We start from the raw sequence: 25,120 nt of genomic DNA, 5'->3' as shown, positions 1-25,120 counted from the left end.
AGACCAAAAAAAGAAAAAAGGGCCCGGAGGTCTCTGGGGGATTTGCTGTGAGCTACACAACTTACAGAGATTATGAGCCGCAACTGGAGCTGAGACATCAACACACACGGGAACTGCAACCGGACCGCCAGCCTAACTTCAAATGGAGGAGGCCTGGCTTTGAGGTTGCTCTTTAGTTTGGGGTGCTCGGATTTTAGAAACATAAATTCAGGTCCCAGCAGGATCCTGGCTGTTGGGGGCTGCCAGAAGAGAGAGCAGAAGGAGCTCTTTTGCCGTGTGGGGACTGCACACATGAGCCACCACTGCGAGATGCCGGGCAGCACAGCGCTGATGCGTGAGCGCTCGTGGTGAATTTCAGAGGACCGTCCTAGTATCTGGGGTTGAAACTGAGCTGAAAATCCCAGGACGGCCTGGCGCCTCCCCAGGAGGGCACTTCACATCTTTGAAAAGTTAACAAACGTGAAACTGATCTCACACCTGATTCCTGTTGTGACTGTCTCCCTTCCAAGTTTAAATGATATTCTCCCAAAATGGGAAGACATAACAATACCTATCAATACTGATCACAGAGGAGCAGTATTAATGCTAAAGCAGAGTGTATCTTGGCTGTGGGCCGTGGAGCACTTAACAAACCAGCAGGCTGTGGTAATATATACCTAACAGCTGAGCAGGCAGAATGGCCTAAGACTGGCCAGCTGTCCCAAATGGCCAAGAAACTTTCTCCTGCTTGGGTCCAGAACATCACTTTTCAGACATTTCTGCTTCCAGAAAGCACCCCCTCGTTCACCCAAATACCATCATTAAGGCTCTTAAAAGAGCCTATGATGAGGCCGAGTCTAAATTTAACTTGACCGTCAGATGTGATCATGGTCCTAAAATTAGACAGGCCATCCAGCTGGGCTCCGGCTTGCAGTAAAGCTTGCACACAGGAGGGGCAGCCTGTCTGACTTCCTGCCCCTCCCAATCAGCCCTTCAGATCTTCCCAGGACGATGCTGCACCCGGGCAGGGGACGCTGGAGGTGAGGCCTTTGCTGTGGGCTCCTTCTGCTGCCAAGGGGCAGTCAGGAGGGGGCCCAGGTCAGAGCTTGAAAAAAATAATATATAGCATCAAGGCATAAATTTGGGACTTTCAAGTGCCTAAATTTGGAACTGTTCATCTCTGGTAGTGTACTATGAGGTTTCTGATTGGGTCTAAACATTGTGCTATGTTGGTGTTGAAAAGCACCTCTGATTTATTCTAACTCCTTCATTTAATAAGGTGGGATAAAGTCACAGTTATATTGGTAGAGCTGTGATTAGAATCTGAATTCCCAGGGCAAGGCTACTGAGAAACCAGTCCTACTTTATCATTATCAGGATATTTGTGTTAAAAACAACCACTTACTGAATGGTTCCCATGCTGCGTATGTCCTGCTAGGTGCTTAATATCCATTATTCCCATTATTTGGATTTATTCCTCATAATCATCTGATGAGGTAGCACTGTTACTGTCTCAATTTTGCAGATGAGAAAACAGAGGCTCCAAGAGAGGTTATCTTGCACGAGGCATGTGAAACCCAGTGCCAAGCACTCAACAGACTTCCTGGTTGTCTAATAGATTACTCTGATGCTGTAGCTCAAGAGTTGCAAGAAACATGTATGCTGTACAATATTTCTATGTTTTGTCTTCCATCTCCATTTTGGAATACTGTTAGGTTTTTGCCCCAGTTTGTCAGGTTTTATTGGAATAAAGGTTTTAAAATTCCCCAGGTCACTATTTAGCACAGGGATATCTCTGCAGTGTTGGAATAACCCCAAGGCTTCTGGGGTTTGCAAGAGAATTTGATGGCCATAGGGGCTGACGGCGGAGAAGGCAATGGCAACCCACTCCAGTACTCTTGCCTGGAAAATCCCATGAATGGAGGAGCCTGGTAGGCTGCAGTCCATAGGGTTGCAAAGAGTCTGACCCAACTGAGCGACTTCACTTTCTCTTTCTTCATGCATTGGAGAAGGAAATGGCAACCTACTCCAGTGTTCTTGCCTGGAGAATCCCAGGGACGAGGAAGCCTGGTGGGCTGCCGTCTATGGGGTCAAAGAGTTGGACACGACTGAAGCGACTTAGCAGCAGCAGCAGCAGCAGCAGGGGCTGACTGCAGAAGTTAAGAAAACCTGGTAGTAATGTTCAGATTTTTTTTTTCCTATTCTTTTCTCACCTTTCCTCACTAGCTTTGCTTCAGGAAGAGGGAGGTGGTATGCAGAGTGACAGACTGAAACGTGCAGATGAAGAAAGAGAGGGAAGGAATAGCAGTGAATTAAATCCAAAAAGATGTCCTTCGAATGCTCTGCGATTCTTAGACTTGGCAAAGACCTTGTTGACAGGCTCCGTATGAAACAGGATGGGAAGAGAGTAGGGCACAACCCCTTAAAGAATGACATGACCTCGAGCCTTATCATATGCTCAGTGTAATATACTAGTATATGCTAAATGACACACCACTCTAGCACTGGGACAATTCTGAGGCCAACCATAAAAGGTCAAAAAGTGGGCAGTGGCCCAATATCTGGAAATCTCCACGCCTTCCCTAAAATAGTTCAAATAATCCTCCCACTCATTAGCCTATAAAATAACAGCTCCTAAAAACGAACCATGCCATATTTCAGGGCTCTCTCTCACCTTCTGAGATGGCCTCATTCTGTCTGCGGAGTGTGTTTCTCTCTAAATAAATCCACTTTGTACCTATCACTTCGTCTCCAAATTCTTTCGCGATGGAGGGAGAACCTTAAATTCACTGGGAACACATACACTTGCTCCAACACCCACCCAATGGAAGGCAGCCTTACATTCCTAGTTTCGACATCTGTAAAAACCGCCTGTAAATGGCACCAGAGAAGCAGGGCTGGTGGGTGGGCTTAGAGGCTAAGTGCGCGAGCAAACAGAGGGAGACTGGGCCTGCCTTCGGCCAGGACCACCTCCTGTAAGGCACTGATCTTAAACCGGTGCCCTGCTGTCTAGAAAGTGAACCACTTCTGAAAAACTGAAATTACGCTGAGAGAGGGCTGTATTCCCCTCGAGAATTACATCTGATAATAACAGCGGTCCTCGGTAGTCATAATATTGCTTCTTAGTTAATAAGCATTTGAGGACATTGATTAGAAAGCCAATGGAATCCCTAAAGCCTGGATGGTAGGAAACCCACGCCTGCAGCCTAGAGGTGCGCTCACAGACTTCGAGGTTCTGGCACCCGGGGGGAAAAGGCAGAATCCCTCCTCTCCAGCCCCAAATTGTGAGCGCTTTTATTGCACATTAAGGCCAAAGGGAATACGCTCATATTAATATCACAAAACATCACCAAAGCGCTGGGGGAAAAAAAACCCTTATGTAATGCAAAGTACCAGAAAGGTAAATGGCTTTATCAACCATGAACTCCTCGGCGAAGCGGATGTGACAGAAATTCTTCTTGCTTTTCCGAATCGCTGTGATGTCACCGCACTGCTCAAAGACTTCCTGGATGATCTCCTCGGTGGCGTTTTCCGGTAAGCCTCCAACAAAGACAGTCTTACACCCGGGAGGTCGTTCTCTTGTGGAGGGGGGTGGAAGATCTGAGAATCACAACCAAACACAGGGTGTTTTGCCTTTTACTTATTTTTGCTCTATTTTATTTTATTTTTCTTTTCTCTGGTTCACCTGACAAAAGTCACACTCGCAGACTAACTTTCTCTATTCTGAGCAATGATGAACGTCTAGAGCAACGGACATGGATGGGGGTGTCAGGTTTCCAGTGCCTGCCTCCTTCCCACCTCTCCGTTCCTCTCTGCTCCTTTCTACAGAGTGGCTATGCCCGTCCATGAACAGAGATAAAGCAAATGTGAGCATAATTTCATTTCTCCTTCATAATACAGAGGCCCAGAGAACTGGCGGGGGCTGTGGGGGGAAGCTTTCAGAAACTACAAAGCATGATGAAATGACAACATGCTGGAAACCTGAGGCTGGTTATCTGCTTTGTCTTTCTGGGGTACAATGGAGCGACGAGGCAGAACGGGAAACAGCCGGAAAGCGGGCACAGTACTTACTTGGCTGGGAAACAGCAGGCCTGAAAAAAATATGCTTTCAAAAAAAATTATTCACATTTAAATGAGCAAACTCCCAAATTTGAGGGAGGCTGTATAAAAAGATAAAATGTACACTGTCACAACATTTTACCTAGTTTATATGTAGATTACTAAAGCAATCTTCTAGAAGGTCCACTTTAAAAAGGCAACACTGATTAATATGAATAAAAAAAAAATTCAGCTATTTAAGCCCATAAACTTAGCATCAGAAGTTAAATTAAAAAAAAAAAAAACTGGCCTATTCATTTCATCAAATCTGTGTTTCCTTCAAGTGAAGGCAATCTGGCCCAGGAGCTCGCAGATGTGGGCTCCCCCCACCAAAATTGCTAACTGCCAAATTAATTCCGTTTTCCATCTAGCAAAACACATTTCAGGGTTTCTCTCCTGCATTTGTGAAGATGGATGGAAGTGTGCACATATTTCACACTCTGATCCGCAGCAAATGCTAGACTTCATTGCGCGCAAAAAAAAAAGATTCTTAATGCTGTTTATACATCCCCAATCACACGTGTGCCCTTCATGGTGTCGATTCAGCTCCTGGAAAGACACAGGGACCCACAGATTTTTTCTGTTCTAGAGACAAAGGACTTCTGTAGCATGATCCCCACTCTGCGTACCAAAGTGGGAGAACTTTGAGTCATATTTGGAAAATGAATACTATATTTAAAAAAGACAAAGAAATTAAAACTTGATGATCAAATACTGCTCACAGATGCCACTTACTTGGATTTTGAGGGAAAAGAGTACAACTTTTGCAGTGGATTATTTCTTTGACAACAGCCACTTCTGTTGGCGGTGGGGGTGGTACCAGCCCCAGGCCTGGTATCATCGGATTAATAGGGGCGATCCCAGTCATCATGTTGAGGCCCGGATCAAAGCCTGGTACACAGATCGAGTCTGTAAAGTACATAAGATATCATTTTGGCTGGTGGATCTTAGATCAGTTTCTGTGGTTACTTTGCTGTTTTCCCGCAAAGGTGATTTGACTTTCGGCTTTCTATTTTTTAGGAATTTCTCATTGGCATAAATATAGCAATACAGAAAGGTAACGAGTAAAGATGAACTTAATGCTTCATGGAAAAGAAGATATGTTATTTAAAATGTTAACACAGCAGGACAGAAGATAGCATATTAGAGTGCAAAACCATGAACCAGGAAGCTCTGCTATTATTGTCAACTCTATTTTCTGTTTCTTAACTTCCAATGCAGATGTGACTGGCTTATGACCAAGGAGGTGGGAAGAATATATTTAACACTGAAGTGCCCAGTGAATCCAACTGTCAACCTGGTTTTATCAAAAGAGGCTTCTTATCCAAATGACCTAGATTTAAGAAAAGTTCAATTTAGATGTGCATACTTTATAATGATGCATTCAGGTCCAACCTATCCTATTTCCACCGGGAAATAAAAAACAAAGGGTGATTATAATTACGAAGGCTGGGTTAGATACATTATCTGCATACTCAGTCGAATCTGATTCTTTGCAATCCCATGGACTACAGCCCGCAAGGCTCCTCTGTCTATGGGATTCTCCAGGCAAGAATACTGGAATGGGTAGCCATTTCCTTCCCCAGGGAATCTTCCTGACCCAGGGATCAAACCCACATCTCCTGCGGCTCCTGCACTGGTGGGTGGATTCTTTAACACCGAGACACCTGGGAAGCCCATGGGTTAGATACATGTGGGCATAAAATTAGCTATATACATTTCTGAGATCTGTGGGATAATCACACATTCTTCCTCTAATTCAATCAGCAAATAATTGACTGCCCTTCTGAAATCTTTATTTGTGGAATAAAAAAAATACAGCTTTATGCCCTGCAATAAAAATGGAAGGGCACAAAAAGGATGGGTTTTCCAATATAAACACTGAATTTTTTTTTTAGTGTGATAATAAAAGAAGTCATTTCAAAGGGATATAAAAGTTTTTTTTTTAATTAGTAAGGCCTTTCTAAGGGTGGGGATTGTTACAGTGTACTGTGTTTGTGAGTAGCTGCAAGGAGATCTCTCTCCTGAGGATTCTTCCGTTTTCAGATAACAAATACTTTTCCTGGCGGCGTGGTACTGCTCCCAGACAGACAGATCGGCAGCTCAGACGCCACTGACGGTAGCCCTGGTGACCCTCCACAACCGCTCTTGGGAATGAAGTTTTCTTCTGTAATTTCTCTTTTTTCCGCCATTATTCTAGCTCATTCCCCTCCTTCCCTCCTGCCCCCTCTCCTTTGAGGTGCTCATGTCCAGCTGGTGCCTCAGGCCCTTGGGAGGCTTCATTCTTTGCTTGGCTGAGCTGACAGGTCAGCTATGCCCAGAGGCAGGTGAGGAAGGGACAACTCCAGGCTCTGTTTGCTAAGACAGGCCAGGACAGAGGCCCAGCGCCAACTTTCCCTTTCTGGGAAGAAGCCTGTTAGAGCTTTCTTCCAGCTACTGCGGGTGTTTCTGCTTCTCTTCTGGGCTGAATGGAAGAAGCAGCAGGGTGATCCTGCTTTATGACCCCAAGAGGACCACTGGCCCATTTATGAGGAGATTCATTTAATCTGACTGCATACCAGCCTCACTTCAGTAAAAGGAGGTGGGGTTTTGGGTTTGGTTTTTGCTTTTTGGTTTTTTTGTAAAGAAACCCTCCATGTAAATGCTAAAGAAGCATTGTCTTTCAAAGCAGTGGCCCTGACATCCTAGGCCCTTCTTCTATATAATCATGGCTCTCAGTTTCTTTGTCTCTCACGTGGGGCTTTGAGTGGACAGTCTCTGCGAGCACGAGCCTCTGAGGACTCCAGGACTCTGCACTGATAACTGCTCAAAACAAAGTGAGATACAAATATCAAAATTTGGAAGAGACAGAGACAGGTCTAACACTCTGGTTATTCACTTGAAATTTTCATGAAGTTTCAGTCTTATTCCCATTTCACAGATAAACTAATCAAGGCTTAAAGCCGGAAAGTCAGATTTCCAACATCATAGAGCAAACGAATGGCAGAGTCAGAACTAAGGCCCAGGTCTCAGGCCCTGGTTTTAAATACATCTCTTTTTATAACCACTTGAAAGTTTCCACTGAGAATGACCCAACACTATCATTCACATAATGCATGCCACTACTACAAAAGTACTCTACTCTTAAAAAAAAAAATCAAGATACAGCCTTCCGATCCAGATGCCAATTCTAAAGGAGAAAGTCCAGAATAGAATGGCTTCCAATGTCATCATCACTGACATAACTTATTGGCTTCTAAGGAGAACATATTAGAAATAGACATATTGCCAAGGGGAATATTGGCACGGTGATGCCTTTATTTAATCTCATTCCATACATGAGATTTGTCTGTTTCTTTCCTGGCCTGGCTCTTACTATTGTTTGCCAACACAGGGTGATTTAAGGCTGCAACCACTCAGGACTGCAAACCCTGAAATGAGGGCTCTGTGAATTACAATAACCAGATGTTTCCCCAAATGAGACGAGGGGTCCAGCCCTTGAGTTCTCTTTTAGTTGTAGCAGACTTCTGTTTTCTTTTTGAAGGCCAAATAAATAAAGACATCTTCAGAAATAGAAACAAAAGATTAACAACTCTTGAGCAAAAATCTGAATACACAGCAAGAGTTACTTTGCTTTTTCTGAGACGTGAATACAAAGAGATTGGGGAGGGCTTAATGAAATCCGCATGGTGAGTGCAGTAGTCTGAAAAGCACTTCGCAAGGAATTAGTGCTTAAATTATGTTGGACCTCAAAGAATCTGAGATTCTGTTTTTAAGGGAAAGAGGTAAGAAAGATTAGACTTAAAAAATTATGAACCCATTACTTTTTAACAATATATGAACACATGAAAACTGTTTTCTCAAACAGCACAGCAATCTATTTTGGATGTATGCATTAAAGAAAACGCACAAGTTCTGAAGGTGTGAGAGACACATGCATAACAAGACAAAGGTGAGGAGACAATGGATGTTCTCAGAGTCAGTTCCTCATCTTGTTTTGAACTTGAGAGATGGTGAGCTCTAATTCCACTCAGGGAAAAGAGGGAGGAGGTGGGAAACTGCAGCAAGAAATAATTCGATTAAGCTATGACAAACCTGGAGATCGTATTAAAAAGCAGAGACATCACTTTGCCGACAAAGGCCCACAAAGTCCAAGCTATGGTTTTTCCAGTAGTCATGTACAGATGTAAGAGTTAGACCATAAAGAAGGCTGAGTGCCAAAGAACTGATGTTTTTGAATTGGGGTGCTGGAGAAGACTCTTGAGAGTCCCTTGGATGGCAAAGAAATTAAACCAAGACATCCTGGAATATGAAGTCAAGTGGGCCTTAGAAAGCATCACTACAAATAAAGCTAGTGGAGGTGATGGAATTCCAGTTGAGCTATTCCAAATCCTGAAAGATGATGCTGGGAAAGTGCTGCACTCAATATGCCAGCAAATTTGGAAAACTCAGCAGTGGCCACAGGACTGGAAAAGGTCAGTTTTCATTCCAATCCCAAAGAAAGGCAATGCCAAAGAATGCTCAAACTACCGCACAATTGCACTCATCTCACATGCTAGTAAAGTAATGCTCAAAATTCTCCAAGCCAAGCTTCAGCAATATATGAACCGTGAAATTCCTGATGTTCAAGCTGGTTTTAGAAAAGGCAGAGGAACCACAGATCAAATTGCCAACATCCGCTGGATCATAGAAAAAGTAAGAGAGTTCCAGAAAAACATCTATTTCTGCTTTATTGACTATGCCAAAGCCTTTGACTGTGTGGATCACAATAAACTGTGGAAAATTCTGAAAGAGATAGGAATACCAGACCACCTAATCTGCCTCTTGAGAAATTTGTATGCAGGTCAGGAAGCAACAGTTAGAACTGGACATGGAACAACAGACTGGTTCCAAATAGGAAAAGGAGTTCATCAAGGCTGTATATTGTCACCCTGTTTATTTAACTTATAGGCAGAATACATCATGAGAAACGCTGGGCTGGAAGAAACACAAACTGGAATCAAGACTGCCGGGAGAAATATCAATAACCTCAGATATGCAGATGATATCACCCTTATGGCAGAAAGTGAAGAGGAACTCAAAAGCCTCTTGATGAAAGTGAAAGTGGAGAGTGAAAAAGTTGGCTTAAAGCTCCACATTCAGAAAACGAAGATCATGGCATCCGGTCCCACCACTTCATGGGAAATAGATGGGGAAACAGTGGAAACAGTGTCAGACTTTATTTTTCTGGGCTCCAAAATCACTACAGATGGTGACTGCAGCCATGAAATTAAAAGACGCTTACTCCTTGGAAGGAAAGGTATGACCAACCTAGATAGCATATTCAAAAGCAGAGACATTACTTTGCCAACAAAGGTTCGTCTAGTCAAGGCTATGGTTTTTCCTGTGGTCATGTATGGATGTGAGAGTTGGACTGTGAAGAAGGCTGAGCGCCGAAGACTTGATGCTTTTGAACTGTGGTGTTGGAGAAGACTCTTGAGAGTCCCTTGGACTGCAAGGAGATCCAACCAGTCCATTCTGAAGGAGATCAGACCTGGGATTTCTTTGGGAGGAATGATGCTAAAGCTGAAACTCCAGTACTTTGGCCACCTCATGCAAAGAGTTGACTCATTGGAAAAGACTCTGATGCTGGGAGGGATTGGGGGCAGGAGGAGAAGGGGACGACAGAGGATGAGATGGCTGGATGGCATCACTGACTCGATGGACGTGAGTCTGAGTGAACTCCGGGAGTTGGTGATGGACAGGGAGGCCTGGTGTGCTGCGATTCATGGGGTCGCAAAGAGTCGGACATGACTGAGCAACTGATCTGATCCTAAAGAAAATCAATCCTGAATATTTATTGGAAGGACTGATGCTGAAGCTGAAACTCCAATACTTTGGCCACCTGATATGAAGAGCCAACTCGCAGGAATAGACCCTGATGCTGGGAAAGATTGAGGGTAGGAGGAGAAGGGGGTAGCAGAGGATGAGATGGTTGGATGGCATCATCAACTCAGTGTATATGAGTTTGAGCAAACTCTGGGAGACAGTGAAGGACAGAGGAGCCTGGCATGCTACAGTCTACTGGGTTGCCAAGAGTCAGACACGACTGAGTGAATGAACACGACAAGTATATAATAGAACTTTCTGCTACAGTTTCTTTCTTTAGAAACTATACTTAAGCAAGAGGAAGCATCACTTATTGCCAAGTTTGCAGCCAGGTCCAGCTGCTCTCTGTATGGCTAGCTGCGATCACAGAGACAGCAAGGCTGTAGCTCAGAAAATAATTTAATTGTCTTTCCCCAATTAGACAAGACAAAAACAGAAACAAAAATCCTGTTGAATCAGTTTAGTGTTTTATCAACCAGATGACCATTTTTCAGAGGGCGACTTGCGGTTTGTGTTGCAAGCTTCTGAGGTATGGCAGTCGAATCCATCCATCCATTCATTCATTTGACACATGCTGAGCACATACAATTGCCAGGATCTGGAGTTACACAGGTAACAGCAACACATTGCCCACTTGGGAGAAATCACAGAGTTTGAAGAGAGCAGGAAGGATGAGGACCACCCTCAGCAGAAGAGCTGAGACATGCGAACGGAGGTGCACAGGGCTAAGAGTCGTCCAGGAAGGGGCCAGCCAGGGGGAGCCTGATGGGAGAAGTCTGAATAATCCTGAGGCCACAGCACAGGGAGCACGTGACGCTGCGGCCGTGATGTGATGAGGGGATCTTGCCATTCGAGCCAGTGTGGCACCACCGGATGGCGGCCACTGAAGGCCAGGTGTGCCCTCTGCCAGGCCAGAGGCCCCGAGCTGGGTTCTGTGCTGCCCTCCATCCCTCCTGCTCTCTTCAACTGCTGCCCCGAGCAGGGGCTTTCCCCTTTTCTGTCCTTCCAGGCATTGCCTCCGTAAAGAATCTCATATTTAAGGTGAGCACTAGATCCCATTTGAAAGAAAGGCAATGCATAGTATAGTCAAGGCTGGACAGAACTGAGTCAGGTGTGGGCTGGACTGTGGCCGAGTGGACGGACATATGCTGTCAGTGCCAAGAACAAGGGCAGCCCAGGAGGCAGGACACAGCACTCTAAGAGAAGAAAAGAGGGAAAAGGTGGGAATCAGGCCAACTGGTAGCATCTGAGGTCTAGTGATGGCGAGAGATCGTGAGCAGCAGACAAAACATGAAGCCAGGCTGGCCGACTTTGCCAGGAGACACTGTCTGCAGGTCACAAAGCCTAAGCCACCCTGGTCCACGGCTCTGACTCATTCCAGGGGAAACTGGAGTTTGGCAACAACACTATGGGGTCACAGGTCAAGAAAAACTAGGCAATCGGGCAGGTTACCTGAGTGGAGACTCAAGCTGGAGAAGTAAGATACTCCTAGATGCCAGGAGTGACGCCTGGGGTTTGCAGGAGGAAGCAGACACTCTGGTTATAGGTCCCAGAGTACAGGGCAGGGTACTGCCAGGTCAACCCAGTGGGATGCTGAGTCCCAGAAGCAGGGTGCTGGGGTCCCCTTATTTCCTACCAGAGAAAGCCCAGGGAGCTGCCAGGCATGGGGTTCAGGGCCCAGGGCATGTACAGGCAGAGACAGGCAGGAGGGGTCCCAAGAGACGTGCAGTAACTCCCCTCCTTTCTCAAGAAGTGCTGACTCAAAACAATGGGATATATGGGGACATTCTTTTTCTTGGAGTTGAGGATGGTGATGCTGTTTTTCCCAAGGGTTCACACTGCAATTGACAAGTTTTGCTTCCATAAGATCAGTTAAGCTCACGGATTATTAAGGCAATGCTTTTTTCCAATCCAGGTCTGCCTTTCCTTTAATAGCCTTAAAAATCATTTCATGATCAACAGGGAAAAGCAGATGCTAAAAAGGGTGACCCTGAAGTAGACAGATGTGGGCACAGCCAGGTGAACAGAAGTTCCGTAACTCCTCTCAGCTTCAGCGTCTTCATGAGGTAAAGGCGAACATGAACGCTGGGCACCCTCCATCCACAAAGCGGGAGCGTCAGAGAGGACAGTCTGCAGGACAGCCGGGTACGGACCTGTAAGTGCCCGCGTCTGCAGTCAGACGGCCTACGGGCAGGCCCCTGGGTCTCCCACGTACTTGCTGTGTGACCTCAGGAAACTGAACTAACCGTGTTAAATCTCACTTATAATAGCCATAAAATGGGGATAATCATATTTCAACCTTAATATTCTTGGGTGGATTAAACAGGATTAAATAAAAACCCAAAGTGTTTAACATAACATCTAACATATGGTCAACAAACGGTAACGGTTGCCTACGACATTAATATGGATTTTCATACCTACTTAATGTAACCTTAAATAAGTATGTTATCAACACTGTATACACATAAAACATCATCTTGGGGCTCCCCTGGTGTTTCAGTGGTAAACAATCCACCTGCCAATGCAGGAGACATGGATTTCATCCCTTATCCGGGAAGATTCCACATGCCTCAGAGTAACTGAAGGAAATCGACCCAGAATATTCATTGGAAGGACTGATGCTGAAGCTCCAATATTTCAGCCACCTGATGCAAAGAGCAAACTCATTACAAAAAACCCTGATGCTGGGAAAGATTGAAGGAAGGAGAAGAAGGGGGCGACCGAGGATGAGATGGTTGGATGGCATCACTGACTCAATGGACATGAATTTGAGCAAACTCTGGGAGATAGCGGAGGACACGGGAGCCTGGCGTGCTGACGTCCATGGGATTGCAAAGAGTCGTACATGACTTAGTGACTGAACAACACCTAAGCCCATGCGTCACAACTACTGAGCCTGTGCTCTGGAGCCTGGAAACCACATCTACAGAGCCCATGCACCACAAAAACTGAAGCCCATGCATTCTAGAGCCTGTGCTCTGCAACAAGAGAAGCTGCTGCAATGGGAAGCTCGTGCACTGCAACAGAGATCAGCCACTGCTCGCCAGAACTAGAGACAAGCCCGCACAGCAGCGCTCTAGTGTTAGCTCGGTCACGTCCAACTCTCTGCGACCCCGTGGACTATATAGCCTGCCAGGTTCCTCAATCCACGGGATTCTCCAGGCAAGAACACTGGAGTGGGATGCCATTTGCTTCTCCATGACCCAGCACAGCCAAAAATAAATAAATACATAAAATTATCTTTAAAAAATCATGATGATGGTAAATTTCATTTGACTAACATTTAAACGCTGGGCTTTGGCTAGGTACTTGGCCTGCAAAGACAAAGATGGGAGTCCTTTCTTAGTGAAATCAACAGTCTAGTGGCAGAAACAACTACACAGAAAATGACAATACCGTGGGAGAACTGTTGCGGAACATTTAACCAAGAGGTGCTACGGAAATACAGAGAAGGGGCATCAGAACCCGTTTGGGGCAGGGGTTGTCATGGCTTAAACTGTGTCCCCCAAACAGGTGTGTTGAATTCCTAATTCTCCTAGGGAGCTGAGAATGTGACTTTATTTAGAAATGGGTCTTTGCGGATGTGATCAAGTTAAGGTGAGGTCATACTCTGCTTAGGGTGGGCCCTATCTAACAGGACTGGGGTTCTTATAAGAAGAGGAAAGACACAGACAGACACACAGAGAAGATGGAGGCAGTGACTGAGAGGAGGAGGCTGCAAGCCAAGGAGTCCAGCAGAGCACTGACGAAAACCAGCAGCTAGGAGAAAGGTGCGAAACAGGTTCTCCTCTAGATCCTTCGGAGATAAGACAGCCCTGCCAACACCTTGATTCCGGACTGCTCGCCTCCAAAACTGTGAGAGAAGACATTTCTGCTTTAAGCCCTCTCACTCTGTTCTCTGTTCTGACAGCCGTAGGAGACTGATCCAGAGGGACAGCATCATTGAAGGAATCCAAGAAGGGGGGCGGGGGTGACAGCTGACCTCAGTCTTAAAAAGGATGGCTTCTACATACGCACTGGGCGTATAAAAAAGGTATTTCCACAACATCCTTATCAGGATCAGAAACACAAAGATAGTTCTAAATATTCTCTTAGAAGAAGTGTTCAAAGCAAGCCCCCTGTGGGCAGAACAGCCCTTCGGTTTTTCCTCTGGAAAAACAATCCTAGAAGACTGCTATATGTTTGTTGAGAACAATCTGATCACAAAGACTGTACATTAATGTAATTGTGTACTTTTAAACGGTTATGTGAGGCTTCCCAGATGACGCTAGTGGTAAAGAACCTGCCTGGCTATGCAGGTAGACGTAAGAGACACAGGTTCGATCCCTGAGTTCGGAAGATTCCCTTGGAGGAAGGCACAGTAAACCCCTCCAGTATTCTTGCCTGGAGAATCCCACAGACACAGGAGCCTGGCGGGCTACAGTCCATGGGGTCACAAAGAGTCGGACACGATTGAAGTGACTTAGCATGCAGGCACACGAACTAGCAGAATCTTGAGGAAAGCAAAATTGAAAATGCTGCTGTGATCTTCCCGAAGAGACCGGGAGGCGGAGAGATGTGTGTGCCATTTAATCCCAAGGTGCTATCCCAAGTAAGCTCCTGGAGCCCCGCCCGGCTGTGCACGCCTTACAGGCAAAGACCTCATGCCATCAGTAAAGCCGGCTGTCTCCTATGGCAGATGCAACGCTGGCAGTTAGAGGAAACGCAGCTGTCAACAGCTAACTTGAGACAGAAGATCTGTGCCCGTGTCTGTAAATATGACATGATGCCAAGCGAACGGGATTTTCAGAACTTCTGACCCAAACTGGTGCAGAGGAGAACTGACGGCTGGAAAGGGCTCTGTCAGATTTTTCTAGTAACGTGCACGTGGGAACCAGACACGTTCTGATGGAGTGGGAGGTAAACGCCCATCAAAGGTTCTGGGAAATTCATTCACGCTGAGGGCCGGGGGATTTGAATTTTCTGCCAGGGCAGTTTGGGTACAGAGGCCCGAGCCGTCACACTCCAAGGGAGCCGCTCTGTGTCCCCCGGGCTTGCGGAACATGCTCCTCAGACACAGTGGCCTCACCAGTGAGGCATAAAGATGGTGGGCGGTGCCTGCCAGGCAGGATGGGCTCGATCAGAGAAGGAAGCAAAGGCGACTGGGCATTATCACGGACCATCACATTTCAGAGCTGCAGGGGACTTGGGCATTTCCTAGTCCTACCATCTCGATTTGGAGATGAGAAAACTGAAGCCCAGAGAGGTGAAGTGACTTGCCCAAAGCAACAGAGCTGAAGAGGCATACAGTTGGAACTGGAATCGGAAGTCCTGGGCTTAGTTATCATGCATTTGTAGTCTCCAACACCTCTGCATCCTGCCTTTATTGGGATACACCTAGTGACAACCACCTCTGTATTTGCTGCCTCCCAGGATAACCCATTCCATTGTCCAACTTTTGTTTTTTTTTTGATGTAGATCATTTTCTAAAGTCTTTATTGAATCTGTTACAATATTGCTTCTGTTTTATGTTTCAGTTTTTTGGCCTGGAGGCATGTGGGATCTTAGCTCTTCCACCAGAGATTGAATCCACACCCCCTGAGCACTGGAAGCTGAATCTTAACCCCTGGACCCCTAAGAAAGTCCCTCTAATGGTTTTCACTATGAGATACTGACTGATAAGCAGAGAAGAATTGATGCTTTCGAACTGTGGGACTGGAGAAGACTCTCGAGAGTCCCTTGGACAGCAAGGAGATAAAACCAGTGAATCTTAAAGGAAATTAACCCTGAACACTCATTGGAAGGACTGATGCAGAAGCTCTAATACTTTGGTCACCTGATGCAAAGAGCTGACTCACTGGGAAAGACCCTGATATTGGAAAAGATCGAGGGCAGGAGGAGAAGGTGGTGGCAGAAGATGAGATGGTTGGATGGTGTCACCAACTCAATGGACAGAGTTTGAGCAAACTCTGGGAGATGGTGAAGGAAAGGACAGAGGAGCCTGGTGTGCTGCAGTCCGTGGGGGTCACAAAGGGTTGGACACAACTGAACAACAACAGTCTATCTGCTGTCTTTGGCCTGGACTCCTGGGCTATTCCCAGGTCGAGTTCTCTCCCACCTTTACTGCTCAAACCCATGAAGAATGGTCACAGGAACACCTGAGTTTCCTCTCAGCCGCCCTGGGCATCCTGCTCCTATAGTCCTTCTACGTGTTACTGTCCTCAAAGACCCCCTTTCCTGAGGTCTGGGGGTCTTCCCCAGAAACAGGCCATGCAGACACTGGCCCCTCTGATCAGGAGTGCTCACTCCCTTTCTGAATTCTGAACTCTGTGGTTTTGCTGACTGGATGCGTCGTGACTGAAAGACAGTGGTCACGTTGGAGTGCCCGCTCTGTGCCAGGTGGTGCCCACAGCTTCATGTCCATTCGTGATTTGGGTCTTTCTGGCAGTTCCATCACAAAGGTGACATCCATCGAGGGACCCCAATCCACTGGAACACGCATCTTGTCTCCTCAGGGTGCTGTCATGGGGCACTGCAGTTGGGCACTGTGAAACAAAACAGATGGTTCTGCATTCTGCTCTGTGTTTTCCCCGATTTGTGTTTTTTAGGTTCTCCTCCTGTCTTGAACGTTCCCTCCCGGGCCTTCAGCGTCTTATACGAAAGCAGGACAAGTCTTTCAGTAAGTTCCTGCCCCATCCAATTCCCCAGCAAATTTCTCTTTGCAGGTCACGCTTGGCCACAGGAGAGAAGATGCCCTTAGACATATCCCATTTAGTTGCCTTCCCCTTAATGCTTATTTCTTCTGAAGACTTTGTTGCTCATTGGCTCCAGTTTTGAGGGCCATTGCCAAGTCTCCCAGCACACAGGGTGACCCCTACTTCCTTGTGTTGGAAGCTCATCAATTCAGTTCAGTCGCTCAGTCGTGTCCAACTCTTTGTGACCCCTGGACTGGAGCATGCCAGGCTTCCCTGTCTGTCTCCAACTCCTGGAGTTTACTCAAATTCATGTCCATCAAGTCGGTGATGCCATCCAACCATCTCATCCTCTGTCATCCCCTTCTCCCCCACCTTCAATCTTACCCGGCATCAGGGTCTTTTTCAATGAGTTGGCTCTTTGCATCAGATGACCAAAGTACTGGAGCTTCAGCTTCAGCATCAGTCCTTCCAATGAATATTCAGGACTGATTTCTTTTAGGATTGACTAGTTGCATCTCCCTGCAGTCCAAGGGACTCTCAAGAGTCTTCTCCAACACAATTCAAAAGCATCAATTCTTCGGCGCTCAGCTTTCTTCACAGTCCAACTCTCACATCCATACATGACCACCAGAAAAATCGTAGCTTTGACCAGATGGACCTTCATTGGCAAAGTAATGTCTCTGCTTTTTAATGTTCTGTCTAGGTTCATCACAGCTTTTCTTCCAAGGAGCAAGTGTCTTTTAATTTCATGGCTGCAGTCACCATCTGCAGTGATTTTGGAACCCAAGAAAGTAAAGTCAGCCACTGTTTCCCCGTCTATTCGCCAGGAGGCGATGGGACAGCACTGAGTTCTTTCCCCTGCTCTGCGGCCTCCTGGCCCTCTCCCGCTTGTTTTCTGTGTCTTGGCTGAATGTTCTCCATGGCAAACTATTCACAGTGTATAGGACATCCACCCTACTCCAGTCCACCGAGATGTTCTTGAGCAGATGAAGTAACTTTAGGGTTTTCTGTTTTTGGGGGGCCACGTCATGTGGCATGTGGGATCTCCTAGTTTCTCGACCAGAGATCAAACCCATGTCCCCTGAATTTGAAGTGTGGAGTCTTCACCACTGGACCCCCAGAGAAGCCCCTTTCCTATTTATTTCACTGGTACCTGTCCTTCCTCTCAGTTTCCAGTTTGTAACCTCTTGTGGGCAAATATCCAGGGCAGGCCTTTTAGACAGACCTATTCATGAAGGGTTTTCTACGCCATCTCCCCCCCCCACCCCATGGCTATTTAGGCTCGCATTAGCTCTCATCCTGGAGAAGGCAATGGCACCCCACTCCAGTACTCTTGCTTGGAAAATCCCATGGATGGAGAAGTCTGGTGGGCTCCAGTCCATGGGGTCGCTAAGAGTCAGACACAACTGAGCGACTTTCCTTTCACTTTTCACTTTCATGCATTGGAGAAGGAAATGGCAACCCACTCCAGTGTTCTTGCCTGGAAAATCCCAGGGATGGTGGAGCCTGGTGGGCTGCCTTTTCTGGGGTTGCACAGAGTCGGACACGACTGAAGTGACTTAGCAGCAGCAGCAGCAGCAGCAGCAGCTCTCATCCGGAGCGCTGTGAAAGCCTCTTTGTCTGCCCAGAAGCTTCTTTTCCCTTCCTCCCTCTTTTCCTGCCCTCCCCCACCCCTGCTCTCTCCCCGTTCATCCCCTTCTCACCCCCCTAGACCTGGGATCAGCCAGTGATGCTCACAGGAGGCCCACAAGAATAGACCCTAATTGGGGCCTCTAAATTGCTTCTTTCAAACTTTTCACATCCCTATCTCATTAGCCGATGATTAATTTTCTCTCTGTACGATGTTAAGTGACTTCGTACAGCAGGACTGTTACATAATGATAGGGGGGAAAGGACTGAATAGGCTCGTGGTGTTCTCGGCTTTGTCCTCACTGACACGCTCATGGCATGGGAGCAGAAAGTAGAGCCGAAACGCTGTTGAATGCTGAGAAATATTTTTGACTATTCAGTCAAGCACGTAAGAAGCGGTCTTTAATTTTTACCCATTTATTTATCTGTTTATCTGCCAATCTTTCCAAGAAGTGGAGATACTCCCGTGTACATAGAAAGGCTAGAGAGTTTATGTCCACATATTTGTTTCTGGAATTCAATGCCTCTTCATTCTGCAGAGACGTTTCCTCTTCTTTGAGGTCAGGGTAATTGCCAGGTGTGATATTGATATAAAGCCCGCTGTTCAGTTCAGTCACTCAGTAGTGTCTGACTCTTTGCGACCCCATGGACTGCAGCATGCCAGGCTTCCCTGTCCACCACCAACTCCTGGAGTTTACTCAAACTCATAACCATGGAGTCAGAGATGCCATCCAACCATCTCATCCTGTGTCGTCCCCTTCTCCCCCACCTTCAATCCTACCCAGCATCAGGGTCTTTTTCAATGAGTTGGCTCCTTGCATCAGATGCAGAGGTGGTATTTCACAGCCTCGGAACGTCTTTATAGAGATCTTACCTGTGAAACCTACATCTTTCCAAGGTAATAGACAGGACCTAACCTTTTCGTTTTATTTATCAACCTTAGTTTCAGTTGCAAAGGCATCTGGGAGATAGGTAACATCTCATAAATTTAAACCGGAACAAAGAAAAGCATATTCAACGTGTAGCTTCAAAGAAAACATTCACAGCATATTATCTTAAACAATTTATGTAGGTTTCGATTTAAACTTACTGTTTGATGGGGCGGAAGGAACACATAGTTGGTCTCTTTCAATAAAGTTTAAAAATAAAATAAAATTAAAAAAAAATTGAACAATAAAAACTAATTTTAAAATGAAAAAAAAAAAAAAAGATCAGCACAGGGCTGTGGACTTGGAGAGAAATTAGAACCTATTTTCAAGTAAACACTTCACACTTCTAAAGGAAACTTCAAATCGTGCGTTGTATTTAAATCACAGACTAATCTAATATTAATTTAATTTTTCCACTGTGGGAATATCACCTTAACTCTTGGGTCTAATACAGTCCCTGGCACCTGGTGTCACCCTCAAGAAATATTTGTGAAGTGAATGAAAGAAACTGCAAAATTCACAGAACTGACAAGAGTTCTTACTAAGGGGACAAGACAAGGTAATGCACGGTGGTTAGAACCGTAGGGTCACTGCACAGATTCATGGAAGATTCTAGAGCAAATGCTATCTGGTGTTCTTTATACTGATATTTAGCTTATTAACTGAACAGTGAGAGCGATGAGGGTTTCTGCCAGTCATTCCTCTTCTTATCATTGGAAAATGATGTGGTTGTGATTGTTACTCACATGTTACCGATAATGAGTCTGAGAGGCAGAGGAGCGAGGGGCTGCTCAAGACCACAGAGGACACTACAGGACAGGTCTCGGCGCTCGTCAGTGTCGCATTTAACACCCTCCTGCCAGCTCATGGCTGCAAAACACAGACCTGATCCTACAGCCATGGGATGGAGAGACAGGAGGGTGGTACAGTATCATCTAAATTCGTACAAAGTCAATTTGCTTGGGTGCACTTCAAAAATTCAGGGCAGGAATGGGTACCATTTTTTTTTTTTTTAACTACAACTTACTTTCATGCCAAAGGGAATCCTATAATCTAATGGCATAAGTCAGAGTCACTTTATCAAAGCAAGCTTACAAAAGAGGTAGAAATAAAATACAGGTTCATCTACTGCTAACATTTTACAAAGGGAGCATAAGCCATATTTAATATACATCTCTGATTTTATATTATGTTCAATTAAGGGAAAAATAAAGATGGGGGAAAATAAAGATGGAGGGGGAACGAAAGGAAATGTAGACTCTGGGTAGGAATGAGGAAATATGGGGGAAAATAATAGCCGAAGATGGAAAGGAAAGAGAAATCAAACAGAAAGGCTGCAACGGATTAAGAAATGGTCTGAGTCCTGAATTCAAGGGCGGGCCTGCCCTCCTGTCCAGCTAACTAGCCTATCTCCATACCTCATCTGTAGAAAGAGGAATAAAAATGATACTTATCTTAGGGTGGTCATGAGACTTACATAAAACACATAAAGGGCTTGGAAGAGTGCCTGGAATATAAGAAATGCTTGATACGTATTAGCTAATCACTTCGATGATGAGTATCACGTATATTTGAGTGTGCAGAGCAGGGCCAACCCCTGGGCCACGGGCTGATGCCAGTCCACGGCCTGTTAGGAACTGGCTTGCCCAGCGGGAGGCTGAGTGGTGAGCGGGCGAGCCAAGCTTCATCCGTATTTACAGCCACTCCCCATTGCTCACATCGCTTCCTGAGCTCTGGCTCCCATCAGATCAGCGGTGGCGTTAGATTCTCATAGGAGCGCGAACCCTCCCGTGAACTGCGCATGCCACGGATCCAGGTTGCGCTCTCTTCACGAAAATCTATTGCCTGCTGATCCGATTCTGCGTTGTGGTGAGCTGTACAGTTATTTCATTATATATCACAATGTAATAATCAGAGAAATAAAGAACACAATAAATGTAATGGCTTGAATCATCCTAAACCGCCCCCCCTCCCTGGTCCGTGGAAAAATCGTCTTCCACGAAACCGGTCCCTGGTGCTGAGGCGTGTGAGAACCGCAGGTGTGGAGCACGCATGTGTGAGCCACACTTGTACATGGTACAATATCGCCCTGGTGTCCTTCCTTAAAAAAAAAAAAAAAAAGCCTCCTGCAGTCTTCTGTTTCTAAGTTGATGTTCTGTTATCTATCTAAATTCCAAGAAGTAATTCTTTAGGTGGAAATCAGAGGGTCTTTTCTAGGTAAACAGAGGGGGTAGAGCTGTACAGGTTCACACAGGAAACGTTTCTCTGTAAGTTTAGCACCAGGGAAAAACTCCTCTCTGCCCCCGAGGGCCCAGGATATTTTTCTGTGCCTGGAAATGAGAATTAGAGAATTCAGAGCTGTTTACACTCAGCTTTTTCTGCAGGAATATTAGCTGCTATATCCAAACACACCATGATATTCATATATCTGGCATGTCTGCTTTCTCCTTAAATTTAGTTTTTCCCTTTGTAATCCTGTTTTATTAACTTAAATGAACATGTCTATGTTATTAAGCTTCTTTATACATACACACACAGTCTTTAAATAAATTAAAACTGAGCAGTGCCAGACTTTAAAAATACTTTGTTACATCTGATGCTCTGGCCAGATTTAATTATTTATATGTTAATATGAATTTTAATTTAGAAGATGCCAAACCATACTCTCTGATAGCCTGTCATTTCTAGCTATACCCTGAGAAATCTCAGTGGCTGATTTTTTTTTCAGAGAAGTAAACTAAGGTGGAATAATTTTGCTAAGAAATTGCCATTTAAAATGAATTCAGCCTTTTGAGCTGAATGTGGTATTAGACTTTGAGGAATATCTCCAAACAACATGTTTTGGTCAAGTCCTCCTCCAGGGTGTCAATCCCTCAATATGAAAAACTCAGCGAATTCATTCCTGGCATGAAAAATAGATCGTAATTTTTTTTTTTTTTTCCTGGAGAGTTCAGGGTGAGGAGCAGAGATTAGTCCACAGATCTTCATTTGAAATTACTTTCTGTCCAGTGGTAAATCCACAGAATGTTTTTGTTCTTCATTTGGGGGTCCATGTCTCCTGCCTCACGCTCATTCTCAGAGGCCTCTGGCTTTGAACTGTCACTAAGCCTTTACGCAACACCATCTTTCCAACATCCTTTCTCCATCATTTAATGGGCTAGTCCTCATTGCATCTCTCCAAGATCATTCCCCCTTTAAACATGAGTGAGGAGGCTGGGCTTTGGGAGACTAAAGACATTTGCCCACAGCATCCCTGGACTCGGAGGAGAGGCAGACGGTGGGCCAGCCCTTCCTGGCTGTGGTGAGGGCCTGTTCGCCTGTAGTCTTCCAGGAAACCCAGGGCACAGGGGGAGAGCCAGGATGCTCGACATGCAGGGCTCAGCCCCACGTCCCCCCCAGGCTCCTCACTGCAGACCTGAGGCGCCCACCTGCCCTGCCTACTCCCCACTGTCACTGCGGATGCCAGATGTCATGATGGACACTTATGTGCTGGCCGTTTACAAACCCGAAAGCAACATCCAAATGTAAATTATAGTTAGGATTTTTCCACTTCAGAGACCTCTGGGGCTCCACAGTGGTGCTAAGTGCTTCTCCTGTGCAGAAAGAGAATCCAATATATTATTTTGTATATTACTGTGCTTTAAAGAGCAGACAGGAGCACGGCAGGAAGGAGGAGAGGGAGGGGAGAGGGGCATGATATATGTGTATATGTGTGTGTGTGTGTGGTATATCCTCTTTCTTCTCACTATAACCCATGGTGCCAACACAACCACGCCATACTCCACATTAGGGCCATCACTCAGTTTTACAGCTGGAACACTGAGGAGCTGAGAAATCTACTGTCCTGGGTCCCTCTGAGATCTCTGCTCATTCATTATCTACAAGGATGTTAAGTCATGTGCTAGTGGCTGGGGGAGCAGAGATAAGCCAGGAGCCCAGGCTCTGTGGCGCTCAGTACACTGTGACACAGACGCGTGGGCACGTAGCCGCATAAGAAAGAGGCAGCAAAATTCAGGAGGATGCTGGCCTACACAGCATCCGCGCCATCCCCTTGAAAACAGCCGGTCCACACTCTGAAGGACAAGGAGCCTTCTCACTGCAAGTATCTGCCCAGCTGAGCCACTGGGTCCCTGAGCCTGAGCACCGACTTCTTCTGTAAATACATTCCCAAGTCAGACAGTGGCTGCCCCCCGGGGCTGGAGCTGCCCTTTTGACCACGGTCATTTTTGCCACATTTATCAAATGACTCTTTGAGGGCAGAGGACTGTCTGGTGTTTTGTTTCTTTATCTGTGTTACTATATATCTTTCTCTTCGTCTTAGTTCTGGGGACATTCTGGATCAACAGGCCTCCATCAGGCTGAGTTTATATCAGAAGCATCCCTGGAGTGGAGGACGGAGGTACAAATCTGTCAGGGACAGAGTCTGAGGCTCTGCTAACCTACAGCTGCTGGCTGAAACCGGACGGGGAATCTCCATCTGTCGGAAATGCCAGAGTAGAAATGCTAGCTTGGGCATTCAGACCCTTATTCAATTATGGTTTTTTTCTTTTGACTGTAACAAAAACAGATCGTAACACTTTTTTTGTTTTTTTAAACATGTGGTATTTCAGTCAAAAGGATCTGAAACCTTGATCATGGGTACTTTTCTTCCTTCCATCACACAGTGATGGGACAGAGGTGTGAGGGAAAGGAATAATTTCTGCATAAAGTGTCTATTGCACAAACAGAGCTAAGTTGAGCTAAAATCACAGAGTGAACTGGGAGGACATGTATCAAGTGTGAATCATGCAGTTTGATTCTGGGACCTTACTTGGGGCTTCCCAGGTGGCTCAGTGGGAAAGAATCCACCTGCCCATGCAGATGTGGGTTTGTTTGGTCTCGACTTCCTGGGAAAGAAATGGCAACCCACTCCAGTATTCTTGCCTGGGAAATCCCACGGACAGAGGAGCCTGGCAGGCTACAGTCCATGGGCTCGCAAGAGTTGGACAGGACTTAGCGACTAACACCAGCAACAGCCCTTACTCGATGGCTTGAACAGAGAACTCTGTGACACACTTATTAAACACCGTCATCACCAAGCACTTGTCCACAAAGCTTGAGTTGGGTGCTGGGGACACAAAAAGGTTGAAAACAAGGGTTTGGGCTTCATGGCTCCAACGGGACAGAAACTTCCAGGGAGAATAAAAGTGACAAATACAAAGGGCCTTCATGTTTTGAAAAGCATCTCAAAATGAAGTGAAAGGGCTGATGGTACAGGTGACATTACCTGATTCACTGACAGTGGAGAGTGAAAAAGAGAGCCACACATGTGAGCAGGAAATCCCAAACCCTGAGAATGATGCCAGAGAAACCCAGTCCCACAAGGTGCCCCTCACACTGTTCTTCTTGGCCCCCGTCTGTCAAGGGGCTCTGCTAGGATGGCTCTGAAATGTTATCACCTTAAGAAGCAGAGAAGGATGCACTGGGAGGATGCAGGTCAGACTCCTGCCAAGCTTTCAGAACTGAGCTCAGGTACCTCTCCCCTTGCGTTACCCTTCCACACCTGGCCCTGCTAGCACTGTCCTCTCCGGTGGCCATGGACACCAGCTCCCCCATGGACTGACTTTATACCAGCATGACTGGGAGGTTTCCTGAGTTATGGTGATCACTACCCAATTTTCTGCTTCTTTACCATCTCTTTCATGCCTCTTCCCTCCACAAAGAGCTCCTGGGTATAATCCCCGCTTTCTTTTTGGATGAATTGCCCTCTGAGTTGTGGCTGGCCTTGAAGAACACATGTGGACCATGGAGGAAGGTTTGGTTAGGGTCTGGAAGGGTACTCACTTTTACTGAGTATCCCAGAGGCATGGCAAGATGCTAGCGACCTTAGCAACCTTGATCCAAGTTGTAGAAATTAACCTTTTCTACAGCAGTACATGAGAAATTAAGGAAGGGAAGAAATTTAAGTCAGGTGGTCACTTA

The 25,120-nt window shown here is 46.0% G+C and overlaps 1 protein-coding gene across 7 annotated transcripts in view; it reads right to left on the bottom strand.

The window, feature by feature from the left end:
* Nucleotides 1-25,120, bottom strand: part of ENOX1 (ecto-NOX disulfide-thiol exchanger 1) — a 303,170-nt gene that overhangs the window by 177,780 nt on the left and 100,270 nt on the right. For all 7 annotated transcript variants that reach the window (XM_044926837.2, XM_044926836.2, XM_044926838.2 and 4 more), the window contains exons 4-5: nucleotides 4,813-4,986; nucleotides 3,373-3,579 (exon numbers count right to left, since the gene is read on the bottom strand). In XM_044926837.2, coding sequence (XP_044782772.2) covers nucleotides 3,373-3,579; nucleotides 4,813-4,986 — 381 coding nt within the window. The remainder of the gene's footprint in view (nucleotides 1-3,372; nucleotides 3,580-4,812; nucleotides 4,987-25,120) is intronic.

The sequence above is a fragment of the Bubalus bubalis genome, chromosome 13 (genome assembly GCF_019923935.1).
Source record: "Bubalus bubalis isolate 160015118507 breed Murrah chromosome 13, NDDB_SH_1, whole genome shotgun sequence".
Taxonomy (NCBI): Eukaryota; Metazoa; Chordata; class Mammalia; order Artiodactyla; family Bovidae; genus Bubalus; species Bubalus bubalis.
The sequence above is the reverse complement of the archived record's forward strand: the minus strand, read 5'-3'. Positions and strand labels throughout refer to the sequence as shown.